The 26447-nt window shown below is 36.9% G+C and overlaps 1 protein-coding gene across 7 annotated transcripts in view; it reads right to left on the reverse strand.

The window, feature by feature from the left end:
* RABGAP1 (RAB GTPase activating protein 1) overlaps positions 1-26447 on the reverse strand; it is a 241947-nt gene that overhangs the window by 212388 nt on the left and 3112 nt on the right. For 2 of the 7 annotated variants that reach the window (XM_043981839.1, XM_043981838.1), the window contains exon 2: positions 68-267. The exons of 1 other annotated variant lie outside the window; for it this stretch is intronic. In XM_043981839.1, coding sequence (XP_043837774.1) covers positions 68-217 — 150 coding nt within the window. In that variant the 5' untranslated portion in view covers positions 218-267. Of the gene's footprint in view, positions 1-67; positions 268-657; positions 698-3563; positions 3750-8025; positions 8073-26447 lie in introns of those variants that run through there. 4 more of the 7 variants (XM_043981840.1, XM_043981842.1, XM_043981837.1 and 1 more) reach the window with 4 other exon arrangements.

The raw sequence follows: 26447 nt of genomic DNA on the forward strand, positions 1-26447 counted from the left end.
AGTCAAACTCCCAAGTGTAAGTTTCCCTTAGAGGAAAGCACAATAAGCTCACAATCAGAATTCTTACCTTCAGTCCTGTTTTCTCATCATCACTACCATTATTTGTAGATGGTGTTTCATCCCCTTGCCTGGAAACCAAGACAAAATCTTCACTGTTAAGAGTTGATACCGAGTCTGAGGAGACACTGATTTTCCCAACAGAGGCCTTGTCATCCATGACTCAAGAAGGAAGCTCAACTCATGAATGATTAAATATTTTTACAACTCCTGAAAAACAAAAATCATAAAAATCCTTATATAGACGTCTACCCAAAATTTGATGTCCTAAGAAGCCATCAATAAGAAAAATTAAATTCTGACTGTATAACTAACCTGACGTCAACAAACACGATGTCTAATGATTTTTATTCAAATCTTGTTTCATATTTAACATCCAAATTCCTTCCTATAACTAAGACCACATTGATATTAACAAAGCACACACAGAAATTTTAAAAAGAAATATTTATCTTCTTAAAAAACAATTTTCCAGGGTTATCACTACTTAGAATAATGAATTCACTATTCTAGCCAATCAAAAAAATGTTTGTTATATTCAGTGCCCCAATATTTTGGACTTCAAAAAAAGTATAATCCATTTGGAAGAGCTCTGCCTACCTAGGATAATTCATTGGGCATAGGCTGCAAATTCTGTTTTCTGGCTCTGTGCATAATAAAACAGAATTAAAACTTTCAACTTCTTATTCAATAACAATAACATTGTAAAGATAACTATGAAAGAATGAAGAACTGAAATCAATACAATGACCAACCTTGATTTTAGAGGTCTCATGATGAAGCATGCTAACCACCTCCAGATAACAAAGGTGATAGATTGAAGGTGAAGAATAAGACATATTTTTTTGGACGTGGCCAATGTGGGAATTTGTTTTGCCTGACAATGCATATTTGATGCAAGGGCATTATTATTCCTTTTTTTTTTTTCCCCAAAGAAGGAAGAGAAGGTGGGATGGAGAAAACTTAGATTCTTGTTAATTGAAAATAAAAAAATTTAAATGCCGAGATTAACGAAAGTCATTAGATTTAAAACATAAACTCTATAAATCCACAATGTTCTCCACAGTCAAATTGAAACCTTATATTCATAAGAATTTAAAACAACATAGGTTAAGCCTGGAGTCATTTTGATATAAAGCAAGCGTATTTATAACACAAATTCCAACCCATTAGTTTCTTGGAACTTAACTCAATATGAGATGTTTCAGAAAAAGACAGCTTAGTATAGAGTTAGAGGACATGGTCAAATACAGCTTTGTCATTTGCTAGCTGTGTAACCTTGTGCAAGTCATTTAATCTCTTGAGGCCTCATTTTCTTATGTGCAAAGTGAAGGGACTGAATTACATGACCAGCTGTGTTATTTCGAGGTCCAAAGCTATGATAAAATATTTCTATGAAATATTCCCAAGCAAGAAAGTAAAAAGATGTGTGTAACTTATGAAAAAGAAGTTATTTACACCAGGGCTTCTTAAATTTTTTCTACTTGCAATCACTTTTTGCCCATGAAATTTTTATGCAACCCTGGGTAAATATGTACATAAAATAGGTATACACATAACTGTTTACTGTTGCCAAATTTTTCACGACCCCGACATCCAGTTACAGGATACCATATGGGGTAGAGACCCACAGTTTAAGAAGTTTTTATTTCCCCAACCAATTTATAAGCTAATTCCCACCTACATCTTCCCTGCTGCCGACCCCCCTGGAATGTTTTGTATTACTGAAGTCCTACTCCAATGCTTCATTTTATCATGGAGATGCCCCTGAGGTTTTTCAGGCTTTGACAATGAAGTATGAGCTCTGGTGGACCCTATCTATATCTGTCTAGAAAGGATTTGAGAACAAGCCTAGCAGGAGAACATATGTCTTTTCTGAGGACCAGCCTAGCTAAGTTTGGGGGTATTTCTCAGCAGAAAGTGATGAATTTTTATGGCTACTTCAGAAAATAAAGCCCATCTCATAAAGTAGACCCATCTACAAAAGGATTACCCACCTTTTTGAAATAACTAATATTAAGAAATACTGGGGGCAGCTAGATGGCGCAGTGGATAGAATACCAGCCCTGGAGTCAGGAGTACCTGAGTTCAAATCCGGCCTCAGACACTTAACACTTACTGGCTGTGTGACCCTGGGCAAATCACTTAACCCCAATTGCCTAACCAAAAAAAAAAAGAAATACTGAAATATATTTTGTGAAAACTTCTCAATTTGGTTGCCAAATTAGCAACCAATCAATCAACAATGAATTATTAAAGGCCTACTCTGTCAAGCCCTAAGCTAGGCTCTAGGACTACAAAAACAAATATGAAAGTCCTGTCATCAAGGAGCTTACATTCTATAAGAGAAGACTTTATGTGTAAATATAAGTCTATACAAAAGAAGTACAAGGTAATTGGAAGGGAGGGCATGAGCAAGTAGGAGGATCAGAAAAGACCATGTAGAATTTGGCACTTTAGCTGAGTTTTGAAGCAAACAAGGGATGCTATGAGAGGAGGGATGCACATTTCAGGTGTAACGTGAAAAAGCGTAGACATGGGAGTCTGTATCTTATATATGAAGATTAGTAAGAAGGAAGGTGTATTAAATAATAAGGCCGGAAAGGAAACCCAGGGCCAATTCATAAAAGGTTTTAAAAGCCAAAGAGATGAGATTATATTTGATCACAGAAGTAATAGTGGTGCAGTGAATGGAGCCCTACCCTGGAGTCTGGAAGTCCTGAGTTCAAAAATGGGCTCAAAACACCTGCTATCTGTGTGACCCTGGACAAGCCACAACCTCAGTTTCCTTACCTGTAAAATGGGGATAATAACAATACCTATGTCCCATGGTTGTTATGAGAATCAAATGAGAAAACAATTGAGTATCTGGCACATAGTAAGTGCTATATAAAGGTTAGTTATTATTATTGTCATCATTATTCTTAATAGGGAGCCACTAGAGCTTTTTGAAGAGGAGAATGTCACTGTGACTTTTAAGAATACCAATTAATTATCTATGTGGAAGATGTATTGAAAAAGGGGGAATGAGGTCAGTAGAGCAACTAAAGATTACTGAATTTGGAATTCGGCAAAGAAAGTAATTAAAATGTCTAAACTCTTTAAGAGAGATTCCACTACTAGGCATATTGACCACGGATATAAACCATAAAAAGAAATACCCAAATATTTATGACATCACTTTTTAAAATTTTTGATATCTTTTGCTTTTACATCACCTAAATTTTCCATATGCCCTGCCCCTTTCCCAGAAAGATATTCTATATAATAAAGAATTTTTAAAGGGGAAAAAAAGAGAAAAAAGAAACCAGGAAAAGTAATCAATACATAGAATAAGGTCTGACAATATATGCAATATTCCACACCTTTGTCCCTTACCCCCTACAAAGGAGTTGGGGGGGTGGGGGGAAGTATCTTCTATCTTTTCTTTGAGGCCATGCTTATGCTTTGCAATTTTGCAACATTCATCTTTGATTTCTTTTGTTGTGGCTGTTTTTTCAACTTACCTTGTTGGGGTCATTGCATATAGTTTTCTTGGCTCTGCTTACTCCATTTTGCATCAGTTTATATAAGCCTTTCCATGCTTCTCTGTTTCATAAAAGTTGTCATTTCTTGCAGCAGAATAATATTCTATTACATTCATATATCAGAATTTGTTTAGCCATCCCCCAATAAATGAGCATTATACTTCAGTTCTTTGTGGCTACAAGAAAAAATCCCAATATAAATGTTTTCCTGTATATGGGGCCTTTTTAAAAAACACAAAACAAAAACTATGATGTCCTTGCGAATATGCCTAGTAGTAGGATCTCCGGATAAAAGGATATAGATGTTTTATTCACTTATTTTGGAATAATTCGAAATCACAGCAATGATTTTTATGGTAGTAAAGAACTGGAAACAAATAGTTGGACACTAATGAGAGAACGGCTAAACAAAATGTGTTATATGAACTTAATGGAACATTAATGTACTAAAAGAAATTATGAAAATGAATGCAGCGGCAGCTAGGTGGCACAGTGGATAAAGCAGTGGCCCTGAATTCAGGAAGACCTGAGTTCAAATCCGGCCTCAGACACTTGATACTTACTACCTATGTGATCTTGGGCAACTCACTTAACCCTCATTGCCCAGCAAAAAGAAAGAAAGAAAGAAAAGAAAAGGAATTAAGAGAAGCATGGAAAGACATATAAACTGTTGAAAAATGAAACAAGCAGAACCAGGAAAAAATATACACAAAGACTATAACAATGTAAATGAAAAAAATAATAGCAACAAAACAACTAAAGCTGAATGTTAAGAAACTGTAATGAACAAGCTTGTCCCCAAAGAAGAAATATAGGAAAAAATGTCCATTAAGTCCATTAAAAAAATCAGAATCCATGGGTGTGGAACATTGCTTTTAACACCTGCCTTTTTTTTTTTTTTGATATGTTGATTAGTTTTACTGAATCTTTCATTCAAAAAATTCATTTTAAGAGATAGCTCTGAGAAAAGGGGAAAATAGTAGATTCAAAAACAAGATAGAAATAAAAATTAATTTCTTAAAAAAGGAAACTATTGTAATAGTACAGGAGAGAGGTGATAATAGGCATGGAATAGAGTGTAGCCACATGAGAGGAAGACACCACTATCCTTCCAGTCTCCCAAGTTTGAAACCTTGGCATTACCTTGGTCTCTTCACTCCACATATCAGTTACTTCATTTCTATCTTCAAAACATCTCTCATCTACAACCCCTTCTCTCCAATAACACAGTTACCATCTTAGTCAGGTCCTCATCACCTCTCACCTAGGTTATCACAACAGCCTTCTAATTGGTTCCCCTGCCTCAAGTCTCTCAACATTCCAATTCATCTTACACAGTCCTGCCAAAGTAATTTTCCTTAAGCAGAGATCTGACCATGACACTCCCCTCCCTATTCAACCAACTCCAGTGGCTTCCTGTTGTGTTTAAAATAAAATGTTTCTCTGTTTAGCTTTTAAAGTCCTTTACAATTTCCCAGGATTGTTTTGGGGAAAGTACTTTGTAAATCCCCAAATGCTGTAGAAATGTGTCATGTTCTAATATTGTGTTCTAAGTTCCCTTCCTACAGAATCTCATTCATGAAAAAGGTCAGAGACTACCTGGCCCAAAGTGCTCTCTGAAAAGGAATTTGTTCTACAGCATCCCAGAGAATTGGTCATACAGCTTCTAAATGAGGACCTTCAGCAGGAGGAATCCAAAATTTTTCTAGGTACCCTATTCCACAGTCTCATAGCTTTCATCCTTAGGATGCTTTTCTTGTTATTGATTGAATATTTGTCTCTCTGCAACCCATTGTATCCATTTTACTCATAGTTCTGCTCTAGGAGTTCAAGCAGAAAAAATCCTATCCTTATTTCACATGACAACCCTTTACAGTTATCCCTCCCACATCTCCGGAGTTAGGGGCACAGCACCCCCATGATCTGAAAATTCCTAATAAAATTTTTTGGCTCTCCCTTCATAGCACAGGAAAATGTCTGAATTTTTTTCTTTTATGATATGATTACAGTACCGTCTTGTAAAATTTGGGTTAAGTATTTGATCACAAGCTACATGTAGGTCAATGTTAAGCAAAAACACTAGCCTTTGTGTGTTGTCTGCTGGCTTTTGTGTTCTTTTCTCAAACTTTAACTTTTTATTTCTTTTAACTTGAGAAAAGAAATTAGTATATTTATGATATTAAAAGATAAAATGTGCTGATATTATACAAAACTGTACATATAATTTATGTATTTCTGAGTTTCTAAAGTTTTTCTGTGTCATCTGTAGCTTCTGCAAAACTCCCCCCAAATTTCCATTTAATTTCTTATGCTAACCCTCCATATATCAAAAGCTGCAAATGGGGAAAGTCATGGTATGGAAGGGATAATTGTAAATATGTGGGGATAGTTATCATGTTCCTATAAGTAGTTTCTTCTCTATAAACATTCTTAGTTCCTTCAGTTGACAATAATGTCATGGTGTCCAGTTCTGTCCCCATTCTTATCATGTTCCTTTATTCCAACATGCCAAAGTTCTTCTAAAAATGTGATGAAAAGAACTGAACACAGGACTCCCAGTGAGGAGAATGGGAGAGAGGGAGGGACAGTAGAAAACAGTGTGGGATTTAGAATGAGAGGATCTCATTCTGATTTCACCTCTGACACAAGTCACCTGTATAATTATGCAGGTTACTTAACCTCTTTGTACTTCGTTTTCCTCATCTATGAAATGAGAGGGTTGAGCTATAGTCCCTTTCAGCTCTAAATACATAAGACTATAGGGTTTGCACAGGATATGGTATTCTGTACTTCTGGGATTTAGTGGGTTCCAAACATGGCAGTTGGGAGAAATTTTAGTTTATGAATAAAAAGAAATCTCTGAACGGGAGTCTTTTATTGGCTTTGCTCTTATCCACAACTGTTATTATCCAAATGTACCTGCTGTGATAACATTGGCTGTCCAATATATGAAAAAGTAACACCAAAGAAAACTAAGGTGTGAAAATTTAGTTTCTAAATAAGGGTTCCTTAAAATGTACCCAAATACAAAGTAAACAAGGTCTCTTTACTCCTAGTCTTCTATAATTCTATTAATAATGATCTCTTGGCTAATCAAAGAGTTGAACTACCTTAGTGCATACCATGCTTCCCATAAGGTAAGTACATATGGGTGAGCAGCTAGGTGGTGTAGTAGATAGAGTGCCAGGCTTGGTGGCTACAGGAAGACTTATTTTCTGGCCTCATTTACTAGCTGTGTGACCATGAGCAAATCACTTAACCCTGTTTGTCTCGGTTTCCTCATGTGTAAAATGAGCTGGAGAAGGAAATGGCAAACCACCCCAGTATCTTTGCCAAGAAAACCCCAAATGAGTGTTGGACACAACTGAAAAAATGAACAATAAAGAACATCTGGAAGTTTGTAGTAGATACACTGAAATAAATTAATTATGAGAAATTAATTGAAAAAAAAATTGTAGATATAATGCCTAGTGTTCTAATGAACAACTAGTACTAATTTCAACTAAACAATGTTAACTTCCTTTTTTTTTTTTTTGTGGGGCAATGACAGTTAAATGACTTGCCCTGGGTCACACACAGTTAGTAGGTGTCAAGTGTCTGAGGTCATATTTGAACTCAAGTCCTCTTGAATCCAGAGCTGGTGCTTTATCTACTGCACCACCTAGCTGCCCCCGATAAGTTCCTTTTTATGACTTACATGAATTGAAAGAGATCTTTTTGATACTAACAATTGAGTTGAATATAGTTGACACATGGATGTAAGGCACTGTTTTCTAAACAGGATGTCAGGACAAACTAGTGGTGTCTTTATGTCCTGGCTTGTGAAAACACCTTTAATTTCCTTATATCTTTTTGTCAACGTTTGACTCAAAGGGCACAGTGGAAATTGGACTAAGAGTGACTAATACATATAGGCATGTGGAACTGGAAATGAGGAAGGGATGTTAGTGATCCTAAGGAGATGCAGTGATCTGTGCAGTCACACAGATAGTCAGCATGTAATAATGTCAGAATCAAAGAGTCTTATATCTGGAAGGAACATTAGAGATTATCTAGTATAACCTCCTTCATTTAAAAAATGAGGAAATTAGGACACAGGCAGGTAATGTGACTTGCCCAGAGTCATAATATCTAGTGGCTGAGGTAAGCCTTGAACCCAAGTATCCTGACTCCTTGCCTAGTGTTCTTTCCACTATATCATGCCACCCTCTCATGCACACTCAAATTATGTTTATATGTGTGCATATAAACGTTTTGGTAAGGGAATGGGGGAAAGAGTAAGGTAGAATAAGGCGGGGAAATGATGAATGCTTCTGGGTATCTCCCAGTTTTTCTTCATCAAGTTCAGAATTGGGCCACAGCCTAAAAAGGATTACAAAGATGTCTATGGTTTCCTTTGGCAGAGACTTTCCTATACCTTATTCTCTCTATTCTTACATACCTTGTGTTCAACAAAAAAATAAGTGCAGTTAAGATCACTTGTGGAATCTGAAGAGACAAAAAGAAAGAAACCTAGAGTTGGTTGTGGCTTGTGGATATTCATCCTGTAAACTGAACAGTAAGAAGGAAAATATACATCAAAATTCTACTAAAGTAGTCAACTTCTTTTCTGTCCCTGAAGCTTACATCTCTTACAAAGTTCTTCCCTCAGAAGGGTGGGATAGACTCTAAAGAACTTAATAGAAAACCTCCCCTTCTTTCATGAAATACATTCCTTTCCGCCACCATTAATTATGAACAATGCACATAGCTTTCTCTGAATCTAAGGGTTAGTTCCTTTGAATTCTTTGACTAAGATGATAGGAAGGTTTCATTTTAGTTTTCTGATGACTCTCCAACCAAATGCTTCTATTTAAACTCAACAAAAATCAGAAAGATAACATCATCATGGGCTTAAGAAATCCGTGGTTCAACTGAAGGTAACTAAAACCACAAAGTTTCTATAAAATTTAGCCACTCTCTTAATATTTTCATTTACAAATAGCTAATAATTTAGTTTTATTGTTTGTTTGTTTGGTTTTTTGCAGGGTAATGAGGGTTAAGTGACTTGCCCAGGGTCACACAGCTAGTGTCAAGTGTCTGAGGCTGGATTTGAACTCAGGTCCTCTTGAATCCAAGGCCAGTGCTTTATCCACTGCGCCACCTAGCTGCCCCCAATAATTTAGTTTTTACTGAAACTATTAACCTTATAATACCTGACAGTTTATGACACGCTTTCTGCACAATAACCCTATGAGGTAGGCCTATTTCTTCTTATTTTCATTTTAGAAATGAAACTGAAGCTAAGAGAGGTGAGAAGATCTGCCTAAGAGCATACTGCTAAATGGACAGGGGAGGGGGGAGAGGGGGAAGGAAGGGGAAGAAAGAATAGCCTCAAAGTCAGATCTTTCAACTTTAAGTTTCTTTTATACATATACATATACATATATATATACATATATACACACACACACACACACACACATATATATATACACACACACATATTTATTTATTCATTCATTCTTTGGACTCTATACTGAAGGATCACAAATTTGTGATCAATTCAGTACATCATACTGTTCTCTTCACCCTGCCCCCTTTTATGATCTTAGGAGAATCTCATCTCCCTTTGCCTCAGTTTTCTTATTTCTAAAATGGAGATAAGAAAAGATGTACTACTTACCTCATAGGGTTATTGTGGGGAAAGCATGCCATAAACTGGCAGATGTTATAAGGTTAATAGTTTCAATGAAAACTAAATTATTAGATATTTGTAAATGAAAACATTAAGAGGGTGGTTAAATTTTATAAAAAGTTTGTGTTTTGGGGGCAGCTAGGTGGTACAGTGGATAGAGTACTGGCCCTGGATTCAGGAGTACCTGAGTTCAAATCCGGCCTCAGACACTTGACACTTACTAGCTGTGTGACCCTGGGCAAGTCACTTAACCCCCATTGCCCTGCAAAACAAACAAACAAACAAAAAGTTTGTGTTTTTAGTTACCTTCAGTTGAACCAGATTTCTTAGGGATTTAACAGAAGCAGAAGAGATAAGAAGAGATGGCAAGAATACACACAAGAACTACAAAAGAAAGATCTTAACATCATTGATAACCATGATGGTGTGGTTACTGATCTAGGGCCAGAAGTCTTTGTGAATAAAGTCAAATGGGTCTTATGAAGCATTGCTAACAAGGAGGTGAGTGGAAGTGATGAAATTCCAGATGAACTATTTAAAATCCTAAAAGATGATACAATTAAAGTGCTATATTCAATATGTCAGGGAAATCTGGAAAACAACAATGGCCAATGGATTGGAAAAGATCTGTTCGTGTCCCAATCCTAAAGGGCGATGCCAAGAAATGTTCAAATTACCAAACAACTTCACTCATTTCACACACCAGCAAGGTTATCATGCTTAAGATGCTGCAAGCTAGGCTTCAGCAATGTGTGAACTGAGAATTACTAGAAGTGCATGCTCGTTTTTCAAAAAGGCAGAAGAACTAGAGACCAAATTGCCAACATTTGCTTGATTATGGAGAAAGCAAATGAGTTCCAGAAAAACATCTATTTCTGTTTCACCGACTTCACTAAAGCCTGTGATTGTGTGGATTACAACAAATGTAGGAAGCCCTCAAAGAGATGGGAGTACCAGATCATCTTCCTTGTCTCCTGAAGAACTTGTATGTGGGCCAATAAGCAACAGAATGGAACAAGGAACGGCTGATTGGTTTAACAAGGCTGTATGTTGTTATCTTATTTATTTAACTTACATACAGAGTACATCATGTGAAATACCAGGTTGGATGAATCAAAAGCTGGAATTAAGGTTGCCAGGAGAAATATCAACAAACCCAGATATGTATATGATACCACTCTTCTCCCCCACACATATTAAACTATATTTTAATTAAAATTATTATTTTAAAAAGTTTTTTCCATATATTTTATTATTTTCCAGTTACATTTAGAGATAGTTTTCAACATTCGTTTTTATAAGATTTCTAGTTTCAAATTTTTCTCCCTCTCTCCCTTCCCTCCCCCCTCCCCAAGACAGCAAGTAATCTGATATAGGTTACATATGTACAATCACATTAAACATATTTCTGCATTAGTCATGTTATGAGAGAAGAATCAAAGCAAAAAGGAAAAACAATAGAAATAATATGTTTCGATCTGCATATGATACCACTCTTTTGGCAGAAAATGAAGAATTAAGAAGACTCTTGATGAAGGTGAAAGAGGAGAGTATAAAAGCTGGTTTGAAGCTTAACAACAAAAAACCCTAAACGATCCCACTAAGATCTTGGCAACTAGTCCCATTACTTTCTGGCAAATAAAAAGAGAAGAAATAGAAGCAGAAGCAGATTTTATATTCTTGGGCTCAGAGATCAAGATAGACAGTGACTGCATTCATGAAATTAAAGGATGCTTGCTTCTTGGAAGGAAAGCTATGGCAAATCTGGATAGCATGTTAAAAAGCAGAGACATCACCTTGCTGACAAAAGTCCATAAAGTCAAAGCTATTGTTTTTCCAGAAGCAATGTATGGCTGTGAGAATTGGACTATTAGCAAAGCTGAGCACCACAGAATCAATGCTTTTGAACTGTTGTGTTAGAGAAGACTTTTGAGAGTTCCTTGCATAGCAAGGAGATTAAATCAGTCAGTACTTAAAGAAATTAATTCAGGCTTTTTACAGGGAAGTCAAATACTGAAGCTGAAGTTTAAATACTTTGGTCACATAATGAGAAGATGGGACTCAATGGAAAAACCCCTGATGTTCGAAAAGAGTGAAGACAAAAGGAAAAGGGGACAGTAGTAGATAAGATGGATAGACAGTATCAAGGAAACAAAGAACATGAACTTGGACAGACTTCAAGAAATAGTGGAGGATAGAAGGGTCTGGCATTGCCTTGGGGTCATGAAGAGTCAGACATAAATAAACAAAAAAAAATATTCTTTCCACTTCATCATGATGCATACAGACAATCTATTTATGTGTGCACAAGCAGAAGTCTGAGTGTGGGGATCTGTCCCAACTCCTTTGTTTTATAGACAAGGAAGCTGAGGCTCAAAAGTTACTTGCTGAAGATCACATAGGTGGCTGTTGTCAGAGTTGGAATCTGAACCCATTATCAATGATTTAAAGCTATCTTTTCCCCTATACCACAATGCCTCCACCCTGTGATCCTAATGTCAAAGTTTTTTTTTTCTTGAACAGCTCACCTTCTTCAGCAAAACTAAAAAATGTGCCTTAAGGGCTCAGGAGGATTAATTTTTTAATGAAAATTCCAAACTAGAAGAAACATAAGTAGGACTTTTCAAAGCAGAAGACTGTCAAATAATAGGCTCTTTAGGGTAAAATATAAAACAATGCAGTTTTTAAAGTTTTAAATCAAACCACCCTACACAAAAAAATTACACATGAAAATGTACCTAGTTTCCATGCATGTTTATAATTAGATAGAATTTTACTCAAAGGTAGAAAGGTCTGCAATAATTATGAGAAGATAAGACAGAAGACTGAACTAGATGGTCTAAGGTCCCTGTTAGCGCAAAATCTTATGATTACAGTGATTTAACAGGACCTGGATTTCAAGAGCACCACTGCCACCAACCTTGTGATCCTAGACAACCATTTCATTTCTCTGGATTTCAGTTTTCTCAATTCAATTAAAAACAAAACCAAACAACACAGTGCCTACTATGAACAAGATTTTAGCGATGCAAACACACAAAAACTAAATAGCTTTTGCGCTCAAAAAAAATTACATGTATTTAAGTACAATACAAGTGAGAGGGGAAATAAAAAATAAAACAAAATGTTCTAGGAATATTTGACCGACTAATTTTTAAAAATAAATTTTTGGGGCAGCTGGGTGGCGCAGTGGATATGATGTCGGAGGCAAAAAAAGGGTTAATAGAAAAAACCTAAGACCCAAGCTCTAATACAGATCTTAGCTCTAAAAGGGAGTCAGATCCCAGTTAATGGATAACTTATGTTAGGTTCTCATACCCATAGTGATCAACATCCATAACTGACCAGAACAGGTCAGTTCAAAATAACAATAAAGTAAAAAGACAACCTATAGAAATTCTAATGAAAAATGATTTTATTTTGAAACTAGCCATGGGAATCAGAAAGAGGCATGTGCAAAAAAAGGCCAAATTTGTCCCCAGGTTCACCTTATGATATGTAAACCCCCAAAACACACCTCCACTGAAAAAGGTATCTGAAAAAGGCTTAAGACCCCCAAGGAACTCCAAATTAGAATAAGCCCTCCCTTGCAACACCCCTAGGTGGAGAATATTATAATGAGAAAGACAGGTCCTCCCTTGTACCTCCCCAAGGTGGAGATTATTATAATGAGACTGATAATCAATTTATCCATACCACAAATATAACTGTCTTTCCTTTCCTTATTTGAGAGATAGCTTTCCAATATTCTGGTTTTCTCCCTGTGGTAACCCACAGTATTGCAATAAAACTTGGGAAACTGAGTCACTGAGTCTTGTAATTCTTTTGGGACAACTCACCATCAATTTGACCCTAAATTCCAGCCCACATCAGATAGAGAACAGGCCCTGGATTTAGGAGGACCTGAGTTCAAATGTGACCTCAAGCCCTTGACACTTACTAGCGGTGTGACCTTGGGCAAGTCACTTAACCCCAATTGCCTCAACAACAAAAAATAAAATAAAATTTTATTAATGTCTTTTGTTTTTATAACTTAAATTTCTTAGTATATGTCATCTGCATTTCCTAATATATTCCCTCAAAACTTTCCCTGCTGCCCCAAGAGAGCCATCTCTTATAATGCCGAATAAAAAAGAATAAACAAAACAGTTGAGGACGTGGAAAATAGAAAGAATCTGAAGTTATATTCAGTGTTACACACTCATAGTCTCCTTTATAGTATTTCTCCAAAGAAGTGGGGAGAAATGTCTTCTTATATCTCTTCTTTGCAGCCAAGGTTTGGCCAATATCATTTACAATATGATCATTAATGCCTTACTATCCAAACCTACTCTAAAGCTTTGAAACTCACTTTTGTTTTTCATATAAATATTTTATTATTTTCCAGTTACACAAAATGTTCTAGGAATATTTGAGGAAAAAAAAGGCCATAGACTAATAGCTGGAGAAAGAGGTAAGGGGGTGGGGGGTGGGGAAACCTGAGCAGATCCTCCTGGCAAGATAAGGAATAATGTCTGACATTTAAAGCTTTTCGTAATCTCACCCCTTATTCATTTCCAGGCCTTCTTATACATTCCTCTCCTCTACCTCTGTTGTGATCCAGCCATAATGAATTACTTATTTATACTATCATTAAAGACAAAGAACACAACACAAAACTGGGACAATTAACTCTTTTGACCCATGTAGTTTCATTTATTATTTCTTTAAATTCAGCACTGGAAACCCAGGCTTTAAAAAAGACCACAGGGGATTCAAATGGAGCTACCCTGACCATGCCTTAAGCCCAAATCACTCCTGCTTTCACTGATGGGCCAACAAATAGGTCCAAGCCCAAGACTCACTAGGTGACTGCCTGGGTTCAGATGGCAATTGTTTCTGTTTTGGCCAGAAACCCTGAGGGTCTTCCCCTCCCAGATTGATTTTTGGGGGGGTGGGGTAGGGTGGGGGAACTAGGTAAGAGAGTCTGGTTTTTTGCCTCATTTCTTACCTAGCCTTAATCACTGAATGGGCTTTGCTTTAGACAAACTGAGACCTCAGAAAGACCTTAGCTTAAAAAGGCCAAAGTCTCCCATATCTAGTTGTCCGGATCTATTATCTTGCCACTGAACTCAAATGGCTCCAGGGGAGGGTGAGGCTGGTGATTTTGCACAGATTTTCTCATTTAAATCCAATTCACTTGCAAGTTAGGACATTACCTTCCAGATGTCACCGGTTCTTGGGAAGAACCAAACAACAACAAAACAAAAACAACTCCTCCTTCTGTACTCTTAGTGCTCCTTAGCTTGTTTCTAGGCTTTGGTACTGGCTGACTCCCCACTTAGAATTCATAGTTTTATCATCTCCACCTTTTGAAATCCCTGATTTCCTTTGAGATTCAGCTCAAATGCCATTTTCTACATTTAGTCTTTCCTGATCCTCGCCCCCACCTCCAAACAATCTTTTATTCATTCTGATGTATTCTGTATATACTTATATGTGTATGTTTCCTCCATTAGAGAATTAACTCCTTTTGGGAACTGATCCAGTCATTCTGGAAAGCATTTTACAACTACCCAAAACCCCACTAAACTGTGTGTACTCTTTGACTCAATGATATCACTACTAGGCCTATAATTGAAAGAAATTAAAAAGTAAAAGGGCCTAGATACAGAAAAATACATATAGCAGTTCTTTTGGTAGTGAAAAAGAACTGGAAAATAAGGGGGCATCAATTGGGAAAGCAAATTAGGGTATATGAACACAATGTAATATTTTATTACATATATATTTTATATTACATATTTGACATATATGACATTACAAATTTAGCATAAATTATGAAAGGGAAAGATATAGAAAAACCTAGTGAAAATTATATAAACTGATGCAGAGTGAAATGAGAAAGAACCCAGGGGATAACACTATAAAGAAAAAAAAAAGTTGTGAAAGATTTAAGAATTGTGACCAACCATGATTGCAAAAGACTGGAAAAGGAATGTTATCCAACTGTAGAAAGAAAGGCAATGAATTCAAAGTACAGATGAGTCATATATTTTTGCAAATTTAGGGATTTGTTTTGTCTAACAACACATATCTAATATCAAGATTTAATTTTTCTTACTTTCACTTTGGTGACAGATGTTGGAAGGGTATTTGAAATACGGGGGCTAGCAAGAGGGTTACCAAAATGGGGAAAAAAAGAAAAATAAGATGGTTATTGAAACATGTAAAAAGATGCATAAGAAGAAAATAAAGGTAAATAGGAGACACAGAAAAGCAGGACAGCTTTGGAAAAAACAGGCTGAGTTTATTACATGCTTAAGGAGAAAAGCAAGCGGCTCATATTATAGCTTTGTGGCTTTAATTATGATCCTCCTCTGTTTTGCTTTATGTAATGAAATTCTCATCCTATTTGGTGTTGATTTAAGTCAGAATTGAAAAAAAAAAATTTCAGTTCCCATGAGGGATTTGTTAAGGGGAAAAAAAGCACTTAGAGTACCTGGTGCATAATAGGCCCTACATAAATGCTTATTTTCTTCCCCCTTACCTCCATCACCCCTTCATATTTCTATTATACTTTAAAGTTTACAATGCATTTTTCTCACAATAACCCTATGGGAGTAGGTAGTAGAACATTATCCTCATTTTGAGGGGAAAGGGATGGTTTATTTTTATGTTTGTATCCTCAGCACTTAGCACAGTGCCTGGTACTTTAATAGACATTTGGAGTTTGAATGGTTAATATTATGACCTCTAAAGTCCCTTTTAGCTTGAAAATTCTGTGATTCTATACCATGGCATTAAAAAACAAAAGGCTGATCCCCTTGGATCCAGGGGTGATGCGTTGTCCACTGTGTCACTTAGCTAGGTGATGACATCTTTAGGGTTAAATTGAGGGGTGAAGGGAATTCTCTGGGGGAGAAGGAAGGGCAGAGGTGAAATCTTACATGAAAGAAACAGGAAAAGGTTTATGGAGTGGGGGAAGAGATGGGAGAGGAGCAGGGCAGTAAATGAATTTTACAACTCATCAAAACTGCCTCAAGGAGGGACTAACAAACACACCCAACTGGGTGGAGTAATCTATTTAATCTAGGCAGTAAATGAGCCTAACACTCATCAGAATTGGCTCAAAGACCTCAATCTCATTAGAATTGGCTCAAGGAGGGAATAAAGAACACACTCAATTGGGTGGAGTAATGTCTCAAACCCTGCAGGAAAACAGGAGGGGAAGGGGATAAAGAGAGAGGGGCAAAAAGGAAGGGCAGAGTGGGGGAGGGGACAGACAGAAGCAAATCCCTTTTGAAGAGTAATAGGATGAAAGAAAATGGATAAGAGAATAAATATCATGGGGAAGGGAATAGGATGGAAGGGAAACAGTTAACAATAGTAATCATGAAAAAGAGAAAAGGGGGGAAAATTGTACAAAAACTATTTATAGCAACTCTTGGTGGAGGCTAAGAATTGATAATCAAGGGAATGTCCATCAATTGAGGAATGATGGAAAAAGCTGTGCTATATGATTGTAGTGGGATGGTCTTGTGCTACAGGAAATGACAAACAGGATGATCCCCAAAAAACCTGGAAAGACTAATGAACATCAATGTATAGTGAAGTGAGCAGAGCTGGGAGGACACTGTGCATAGTGACAGCAGTATTGTTCAAGGAGCAATTGTGAATGACAACTACTCTCAGCAATGCAATGATCCAAGACAATTCCAAGGAACTGAGGAAGGTTACTATGCATTCCTATACAAAGAACTGATAAAAAGAACACTTGTGGATTGTACATATATAACCTGGTTGCAATCTTGTGGAGGGAGAAGGGAGGGAGAAAAATTTGGAACTCTAAATCTTATGAAAATGAATGTTGAAAAGTACCCTTACATATAACTGGAAAATAAAATAAAATGTTTGTTGCTAAAGAAAAAAAAACACAAAAGGCTGGTTTATATTTCTTATTCTCATTTTTTTTTTGTGGGGCAATGGGGGTTAAGTGACTTGCCCTGGGTCACACAGCTAGTAAGTGTCAAGTGTCTGAGGCCAGATTTGAACTCAGGAACTCCTGAATCCAGGGTCGGTGCTTTATCCACTGTGCCACCTAGCCGCCCCTGGCTTATATTTCTGAGGAGGGGTATATATGAATAAAAACAATTTAGTCATTTCATGGAATAATTAGTGAGGTAAAATGGAAAAAGCATGGGACTGAGATTAAGAAAACAATGGCTCCACCAGTTCTTAGAGTTTTGTCAGAATTTGGAAGATATAAATTATGGTAATAGCCACTCATGTTCTATCAACCTCCAACACTAGGTTATCTCTACTATCATCCTTCTCTGCTCTTGCTTCCATGGCTAGCGAACCATTCTTTGTGAAGGGCTATCAAAGCTAATTTTTCTACTTGTCCATGATCCCATTGTTTCCTTCCTCTGGGTGTTTGTTCTCATTTCCACCTCCTACTTGAATCTTTCCGTACCACCTCTCCCTTTTATCCACAAACCTTTACTAGAACCTGCTTCCATATCCAGCTTGTAGCTGAATTCCTTTTTAAAAAAATTATATGTATTTTTCCAATTACATATGAAAACAAATTTAAACATTAAAAAAAGCTGAGTTCAAAATTCTCTCCCTCCCTACTACCCTTCTTGAGTAGGCAAGCAATTTGTTATCAATTATACGTGTGGTGATGTAAAACATATTTCCATATTAGTCATGTTGTAAAACATGGAGCAACAAAAGAAAAGTTGAAAAAGTATGCTTCAATCTGCATTCAGACTCCATTAGTTCTTTCTCTGGAGGTGGATCAGTTTTCATCATAATTCCTTCAAAAATTGTACTGGATCATACAATTTTGGATTTTACTGCTGAGAATAGTTATCATTCACAGCTGACCATCTTACAACATTATTCTTTCTATGTACAATGTTCTTCAGGTTCTGCTCACTTCATTTTACATCGGTTCATGTAAGGTTCTCCAGGTTTTTCAGAAACCATACTACTAGCCATTTCAAATAGCACAATGGTGTTCCATCACCATCATAAGCTACAACCTGTTCAGTCACTCCCCAATTGATAGGCATTCCCTCAATTTCCAATTAGGTTCTTTGCCTCCACCCCCGCTCCCTTTTGGTTTAATTTCTTTGGGATTCAGATGTAGTAGTGGTATTCCTGGGTTAAAGGGTTGATCTCTAGAATGGTTGGATCAGTTCCCAACTCCACCAACAATACAGTGGTGTCCCAATTTTCTCACATTCCCTCCAATATTTGTCATTTTCCTTTTCTAACAAATTAGCTAATCTGATAGGTGTGAGGTAATAATTCAGAGTTGTTTTAATTTGTATTTCTCTAATTGTGATTTAGAACATTTTTATACGACTATAGATAGCTTTGATGTCTTCATCTGAAAACTGGCATTCATATGCTTTGACCATTTATCAATCAGTAGCTGAATGCCCAAACAAACCCTCTACCTTCAGCCTCCACCTCTTCAACTCCCACTCATTTCTCAATACCTTGCCATCCATCTTCTGACCCTATCTCTTTTCTCCAAACCTACCAATGATTTTAAAATGTCAAATCTGATGGCCTTTTCTTCATCCCCAGTTCTCAACATCCACAGATTGTGACAGTGTGAACCACCTCTTTCTCCAGTTCTCTTCCAACTTGCCAGACCCTGCCTTGTCTGCTCTGCTGGATCATTACTCTCCAATGCTGTCCTGGCCCTCTCCTATTTCTTTGCTACACCCTATTTCTTGGTGAGTTGCCATGGGTTTAGTTATCAGATATGCAGATGATTCCAGAATCTATATATCCAGCCCCGATCTGGGTCTTAGTCCAAAATCACCAAATGGACATCTAAGTTTGGATGTCTTATAGGCATCTCAGATCCCACACGTCCAAAACAGAACTTTCACCTCTCCTCCAAATTTCTACCAACACAACATCTCTCTCTTTTCTTTTCCCTTCTCTCCATTCATACAAATACAACCCTAACTTGGGCATTTATCTCTGCTTAGACTACTTCAACAACTTCCTAATTGGTCTCCCGGCTTCCAGTCTCCTCCCTTCTCCAATCCATACAACTGCAAAAATAATCTTTCAGTAGTGCAGGCCTGACTAAATCACACTCCCTTGCAAAGAATCTTTAGAGGTTCTCTATTGTCCCTAGGATAAAAAATGAAATCCTAAGCTCAGCACTTAAGATATTTGCAATCGGGCTCCAGCTTACCTTCCCAAGCATAATTTCATACTATTGCTCTTCACATGGTCCAAGTTAGTAGCTAAATTGGCCTACTTACTGTTGTTATCAGAGTTCTGAATTGTACCTCCCACCTACTCATGGGCTAGAATGCATTTCTTACCTCTTTCTCTTAGAATTCTTAGCTCAGTCCAAGTGCCACCTCTTGGAGATACCCTTCTGCAATCCTCTGAGCTGTTAGCTTCATTCTCAAATGGTCATATAATTAGTTTTCTATGCCAATGTATCTCCAGAAGAATGCAAGTTCCTTGAGAGCAAGGACTATTTTTCTTTTTATTTTTGTACCTTCCTTGTCAAGTATAGTACTTTATATATAGTAGGTGCTAAATGCTTGTCAAGTTGAAAAGGGGTCATGTAAATTTAATCGTTAAAGGTTAGAAATAATTATATTTTCATAAAAGCTTATAATTTGGCAATAGGGTTTATGGCAAGAGCTCTGCCAAATTTTAGTATACAGAAAAATGTCTTTGTCATTGTTAAAGATCACTGAAAGTTGTATGCAAATGTAACCTTACTGGAACAGCATATGAATGCAACAGATCATTAGCCCTTGGAGACCAGAACCCCCAAATCTAGCAAAGTAAAAGAAAAATGCACATCAAAGTCAGATTACATTTCAGATTTTTAATATATGTATATATTAATATATGTATATATTTATATGTATATGTAATATATGTATATATGTATAGGTGATATATGTATATATATTACATATGTATATTACATATGTATATGTATAGGTTATATATATATATATATATGTGCGTGCGTGTGTGTGTGTGTGTGTGTGTGTGTATGGATGGATGGATAGGTGGATGGAAGGAAAGTAAAGAAGTGTGGTGAGATGGAAAAAGCACTGAATTTAGAGACGACCGAGTCTGACTTCTGATTTTTAAAGTGAGTACCATTTACCTTGTGACATAAAATAAATAATAACTTCTCTGGGCTTCAATTTCCTTATTGAGTAGGTAGAATTAGATGATCTCTAAGATTCCTTCCAGCTCCAAATTCTTTGGTCCTAAGTATGAGCAAGTGATTCCCAAGGCCGTAATCCAAATTACTACATGCAGTTCAATGTTGTCTTTATTAAATTTTAACAAAAAGGTAAACTGAGGTAGATCTCTGAACAAGAAAATCTTTATTAGCAGGGGCATGCTACCTGTCAATAAATGGGTCACTGGCTTACCTCCATTAATGCCAAAGACCCTGAGTAAAAGGACAGTTTCTCTTTTATAGGTTTTGGGGAGTACAGAACAAAGAACAGAACAGAGTAGATGACACTGTGGGCAACATGACTGGTTACAGAGCTGAGGCATGGAGAAACAACATGATTGGTTGGAAGTCTGGCAATGGGGGCTAGCAACAACCCCACTCCCCTTCTTTTATAAGACTAAGAAATGCTCACTGTCTGAGTGCAGGTACAAGATAGTGGCCCAGACTTCCTTCAGAGATACCTTGGTAGTAAAAATATCAGCCCCAAACTCTCTTGCTTTCTCACAAGGTCTGTTAAATTCCTTAAGGCAGGAGAGCTGGATTTTTCAACGTAACCCATTACAGGCCAGCTGACCTCTAAACTAAGTTCAGAGACAAAGAACTATGGCTTAAGCAATTATAGGACAAAAGCAGTTATAAGGAAAAATCAATTACTTATAAATAGGATCAATAAGAAAATGATACAGGATTAATTTAAATCTTCTCAATGTTGATCACAGAACTAAATGAGGGCAGAATGTATATGGGGTGTCCCAAGGGTCTCAGTACAGTTTTATGCTATGCTTCAAATTGCATTAAGATTTTTGGGACACCTTCTATAAAGCTTATACATTCATTGAGCCAAAAAGAAAAATCATTTATTGGTAAAATCAGTCTTCAAAAACCTCTTTATTTGAAACCACAGCAAACCTCTGGAAGGCTTATTTAATTAAAAATACTGTAAACTGGTGACTACTTCATATGTTATCTTACTGGATTTTGAAGGTCAAAATCCATCAGTTAGTGTATTCATGACATGGACTCTGCCATATTTGGTCACATCATCAGTCTTCTAATATTATGCAGAGAGAGATGCTTGTTGAGGTCACACAATGGTAAAATTTCCAATTTAAATACCCATCCAAGAATAAGTGGGTTTTTTTTTTCTGGAGAGAAAAAATAAATATGAAACATTTGCACAAATGGGCATGAAGGAAAAGTACACTGGATTGGAAATTAGGAGAAATAATTTCTAGTCCTGGTTCTGCCACTAACTAGAGCTAACTGACCTTGGTCAAGTTACTTCATCTTGGTCTAGACCTCTCAAGTCCCCTCTGGCTCAAACACTCCATGAAACCATCACTCTATAAGTCTGAGTTTCCTTCAGGAACATTCACAAGTGTCAATTCATCATACTTATATTTTCTCAAGCCCTGAATGCAGAATGTTAAAAGGCAAATATATAGTTAACCACAAAGAAAAAAATTGATTCCATGGATTTCTCTATAATCTTAATATAGTATTTATCAACACTTCTATTAAGTATTTAAATGAAATTTATTCTTATACTCCAAATACTTTGAGAGCTTAATAATATGTATAACTACACTGAAGATTATAAGAAGGCAGTTCCACAAAAGCTATTAAGCAAACACATTTAATATAAAGACATTGATCAAGAAGGTCAAATTTAGGGGGCAGCTAGGTGGTGCAGTGGATAGAGCACCGGCCCTGGATTCAGGAGGACCTGAGCTCAAATCCGGCTTCAGACACTTAGACTTACCAGCTGTGTGACCCTGGGCAAGTCACTTAACCCTCACTGCCCTGCCAAAAAAAAAAAAGGGTCAAATTTACTTAGCACGGATTTTATTTTGAGACTGTGTTTCCCTATTTCACCAGGCTGGAAAGGCAATGTCCCAAAATGGGCCTGATCTTACATAGTGATCAGCATAGAAACTTTGACCATTTGAGTTGATTTGGCCTCCTTAGGCAGCCTGATGGCCCTCCCAATCCTCCCAGAGGCTCAACATATTGGTGCTGGACTCAGTACAGATATCCAGTCAGCTTAGCCCACTGCAACTCAGAACTCCAGAGGTCAAGTGATCTACCAGCTTCAGTCTCTCTGATGTCTGGGATTACAAGTATGCATCAATAGGTATGGACCTGATGGCACAGATCTGAGATCAGGGGTTCTTAACATGTAATCAGTGGAGGGGCAGCTAGATGGCGCAGTGGTTAAAGCACCGGCCCTGGAGTCAGGAGTACCTGAGTTCAAATCTGGCCTCAGACACTTGACACTTACTAGCTGTGTGACCCTGGGCAAGTCACTTAACCCCCATTGCCTGCAAAAAAACAAAAACAAAACAAAAAAAACCATGTAATCAGTGAACTTGCTTTTTAATATTTTCATCCTTGAATTTCAATATAATTTATTTCTTTTGTAATCCTATCAATTTTATGCATTTGCAAATGTTATTTTGTGGTATCCAGAGGTTTCACCAGACTGCCCAAGGGTTCCATGGCACAAAAAGGTTAAGAACCTATTTTAGACTAATAATCATCTAAACAAATTTAGGTATATGTCATTGGAGCTCTGAAGGACACAGATCAACCATCTTGTCCAACTTCCTCATTTTACAGAATGGTAAACTGAGGCTCAAAAGGTTAAGTGAAAGTCAAAGTGAGTCAGAGGCAAAATCAAAATCCAGGTTTTCTGGTCCAAGTCTATTTCCACTATTAATAAAATGACCAAAGTAGGTGGCACAGGAAATGGGAATTTTCTCTGCAGTAGTTATTATTTTTTGATTAGGTAGTAAACATTATCATAAGGAATCATGCAATAAGATTTGTCTAGACTGTGTAATCATATCCTCTACATACATCTCAACTCAACAACCTTCAGTGGCTTTATTGTCTATCAAACAAAGTACAAACACTAGCACTCAATGTTTTCAACAGTCTGAAGCCTACCTTTTTGGCTTTAGTTCAAACTAGTCCTATTCATACATCTTTTATTCTTGCCAAAAATTGCATCCTCTCCTTCTCCTCTCTTTGTAACACCTCATGACATCTCCCATGCCTCAACTCTTTCCAGACATCTGTTTATTGAGACTTAACCCTCCCCTTTCCTTAAAAAGCCAAACTGAGACTCTACCTCCTCATATTTCACTTAGTCTCTGCCCACCTCTCCTTTTGCACTTACCTCATTTTCCTTGACTTATAATTATTTGTATATTTGTCATTCAGACAAGCTCCTTGAGGGCAAGACCAGTATTGTATTTGATGTTTGACAGGCCCTTAATAAATGTTTGTTGATAGGAAAGTACATAAGAATATTCATAGATTCACCCATAAGAGTTATTCATAGATCACATAATATCTTAAATATGCAATAAATAAATTTTTGAGACATTTTGGAAAATTCAATATGCTGAGTCAGAAAATTAAAAATTAGGAAAAGTTTGAAAAAACACAATATAATAGAAAATAAATTATCTATGTAAATTAATAGGGTGTTATCTGACATATATTTTAGAAGGTAATGACAATGTATTTAATATATATTTTTTAAAGTACAGCATCCTAGAGAATTTCTGAAATCATTACATATGTAAAACTGTCAATTCTAGATTTTAACTTTCAAATATAAGCAACTATAGTTGTCCCAAAGGGTAACATGAAAAATTTTTTTTTTCCTATTCAAAACTTACAGGCAGGGGCAGTTAGGTGGCACTGTGGATAGAGCACCGGCCCTGGAGTCAGGAGTACCTGAGTTCAAATCCAGCCTCAGACACTTGACACTTACTAGCTCTGTGACCCTGGGCAAGTCACTTAACCCCCAATGCCTCACTAAAAAAAAAAAAAAATTAAAAAAAAAACACCTTACAAGCAAACATTGATGTTAAAGGATTTCAAAGTGCTTATTCATATATCCCATATTTATGTAGAATTCAGACACTATTTATTCATGAATGAATGAAAAAGTTCACTTATTCCTTGGTACAGTCTGACATTATTAGAAATAGCTTGTCTGGCTATTAAACTACAAGAATTTAAGGCGACAAATACAATTTGTTTCAACTTCTATTCAACAGTGCCTAACCAATAGCTTGTATAAAATAAAGCAGCTGGGACAACTATAGATACCGAGAAGCCAGGTTATTTGCTTTCATCAACGTTTCAAAAGAAATTTATTATGATTATTTATTTCCTTAAAAAAAAAGAACAGAACAAGACCCTAAGTCTAGAAGTTCAAGTTAGAATATAATGTTAAAGTGACTAGGCATCAGTAACATGTTGGCTTAACAAGGCCTTCTAGGACATTAGCTTCCTAAGATAAACGAAGTCGTCTATGAATGAAGCCATAAGTAAAAGCAGAGAGATGATGATAAAAATAGCATGCCAGATAGAACAGGTACGAGGGGACTGTGTAGGCTGATGGTGACAAATCCTGAAGAGCTGGGGCCATGCCATTTCCACAGCTATGCTTGATAGGCAGAGAGACTACTGAAGGCCTAGGAGTCAGGAGGCTCAGGGTTCAAGCCCTGCCTCTAAAAAGTACTGACTATATGAATGACCCAGGGCAAATCACTTTAACCTCTCAGTACCTTAAGCACCTTCTAAGGCTGTAATTTGATAAGTACAGACCAGCATTGGTTGAGGGAGGTTCCTATACCAAAGAAATCATAGGTCTGAACCACCCTTACTTCTTTCTCTGACCTTTCTTTAGGCCGAAACAAAACATGGTTCGCTTTATCAACAATAGCACATGATTTGGAATTAAAAGGCTAATGTTCAAATCTTGGTTTTGTCATTATCTATATAACCTTGGACAAGTCACTTACCCTCTTTAGGTTTCAGTTTCATCATCTGTAAAATAAAAGGGTTGGACTAGATGACTTATAGTGTCTTTCCCAATTTTTAAATCCTATCATTTTATGAACCATGTGATTATTTAATTAGCATTGACTGATGACAACTCAGAGGAATAGGGAAAATTATCAAATTGGACCCCAGAGCCCATATATACATCTGCTTCTGCACTGTTTTCTAACCTTGGACTGCTGCCCTATAAGCCTACCAAATTCCTATCTTTCCTTTCAAGTTCAGTTCAAAAGCTCCCTTCCTCTACACTTCATGAAGCCTAACCTGATTTCCCTCTCCACTTGGCAATTGCTTTTCTCCCTTCATATTAGTGCTGGCACTTTGTTTTACTTCCCTTATCCCTTATGCACTTGTAAAACCAAATGATACCAGATAATTTAATTCCTTGTGTAGTTTTATCATTATACTAATCCACTAATTCAGTGAGGACAGAAACCAAGTGTTACCTAAATTTTGTTCATCAGCAATGAGGACAATACTCTACACAGAGCTAGTGCTTAGTAAATATTTGTTGAAGTTTTGTGTCCCCAAAACAGATGAATTAAAGCGATGAACTAAAAAACGATCAGCACAAGGCAGAGAAGAGCTCACAAGCAGAGGAAGAACGGCTGGCCAAGGCTCTGATAACCTTTCAAAAGGACAGTATTATAGCCCAGACTGACTCAAGAGATGTGCAATAACATGCTACAAAAGGAAGGACAAAGATTGAGGGACAAACATTCCTTAATGGGAGAAGTGGGACTAGCACTGTGTGGTAGAGTAGAACACCGTACTTGGACCGAGGAGACCTAGTTCTCACACTCATTAGCCATGTATCCCTGAGTAAGTCCCTCTCTTTCCTGTCAAGAAAATGAAACAGGTTGATAAGAAGCTGTAAGTTTAGTTTTGGTTTTTATGATAGGAGAGGCCTAATAATACTTGCAGAAACAGAAGGAACTACTAGAGGGAGAGTGAAAAGGAGCTTGTGGTGCCATGGAAAGCACACGAAATTTAGGAGACTACTTCCAGTCCCAACTCTGTCACCAATAAGGTGTGTAACCCTGAATAATGGGCCTCATTAGCCGTCTGCAAAATAAAGGTCTACCACAAG

The sequence above is a fragment of the Dromiciops gliroides genome, chromosome 2 (genome assembly GCF_019393635.1).
Source record: "Dromiciops gliroides isolate mDroGli1 chromosome 2, mDroGli1.pri, whole genome shotgun sequence".
Taxonomy (NCBI): domain Eukaryota; kingdom Metazoa; phylum Chordata; class Mammalia; order Microbiotheria; family Microbiotheriidae; genus Dromiciops; species Dromiciops gliroides.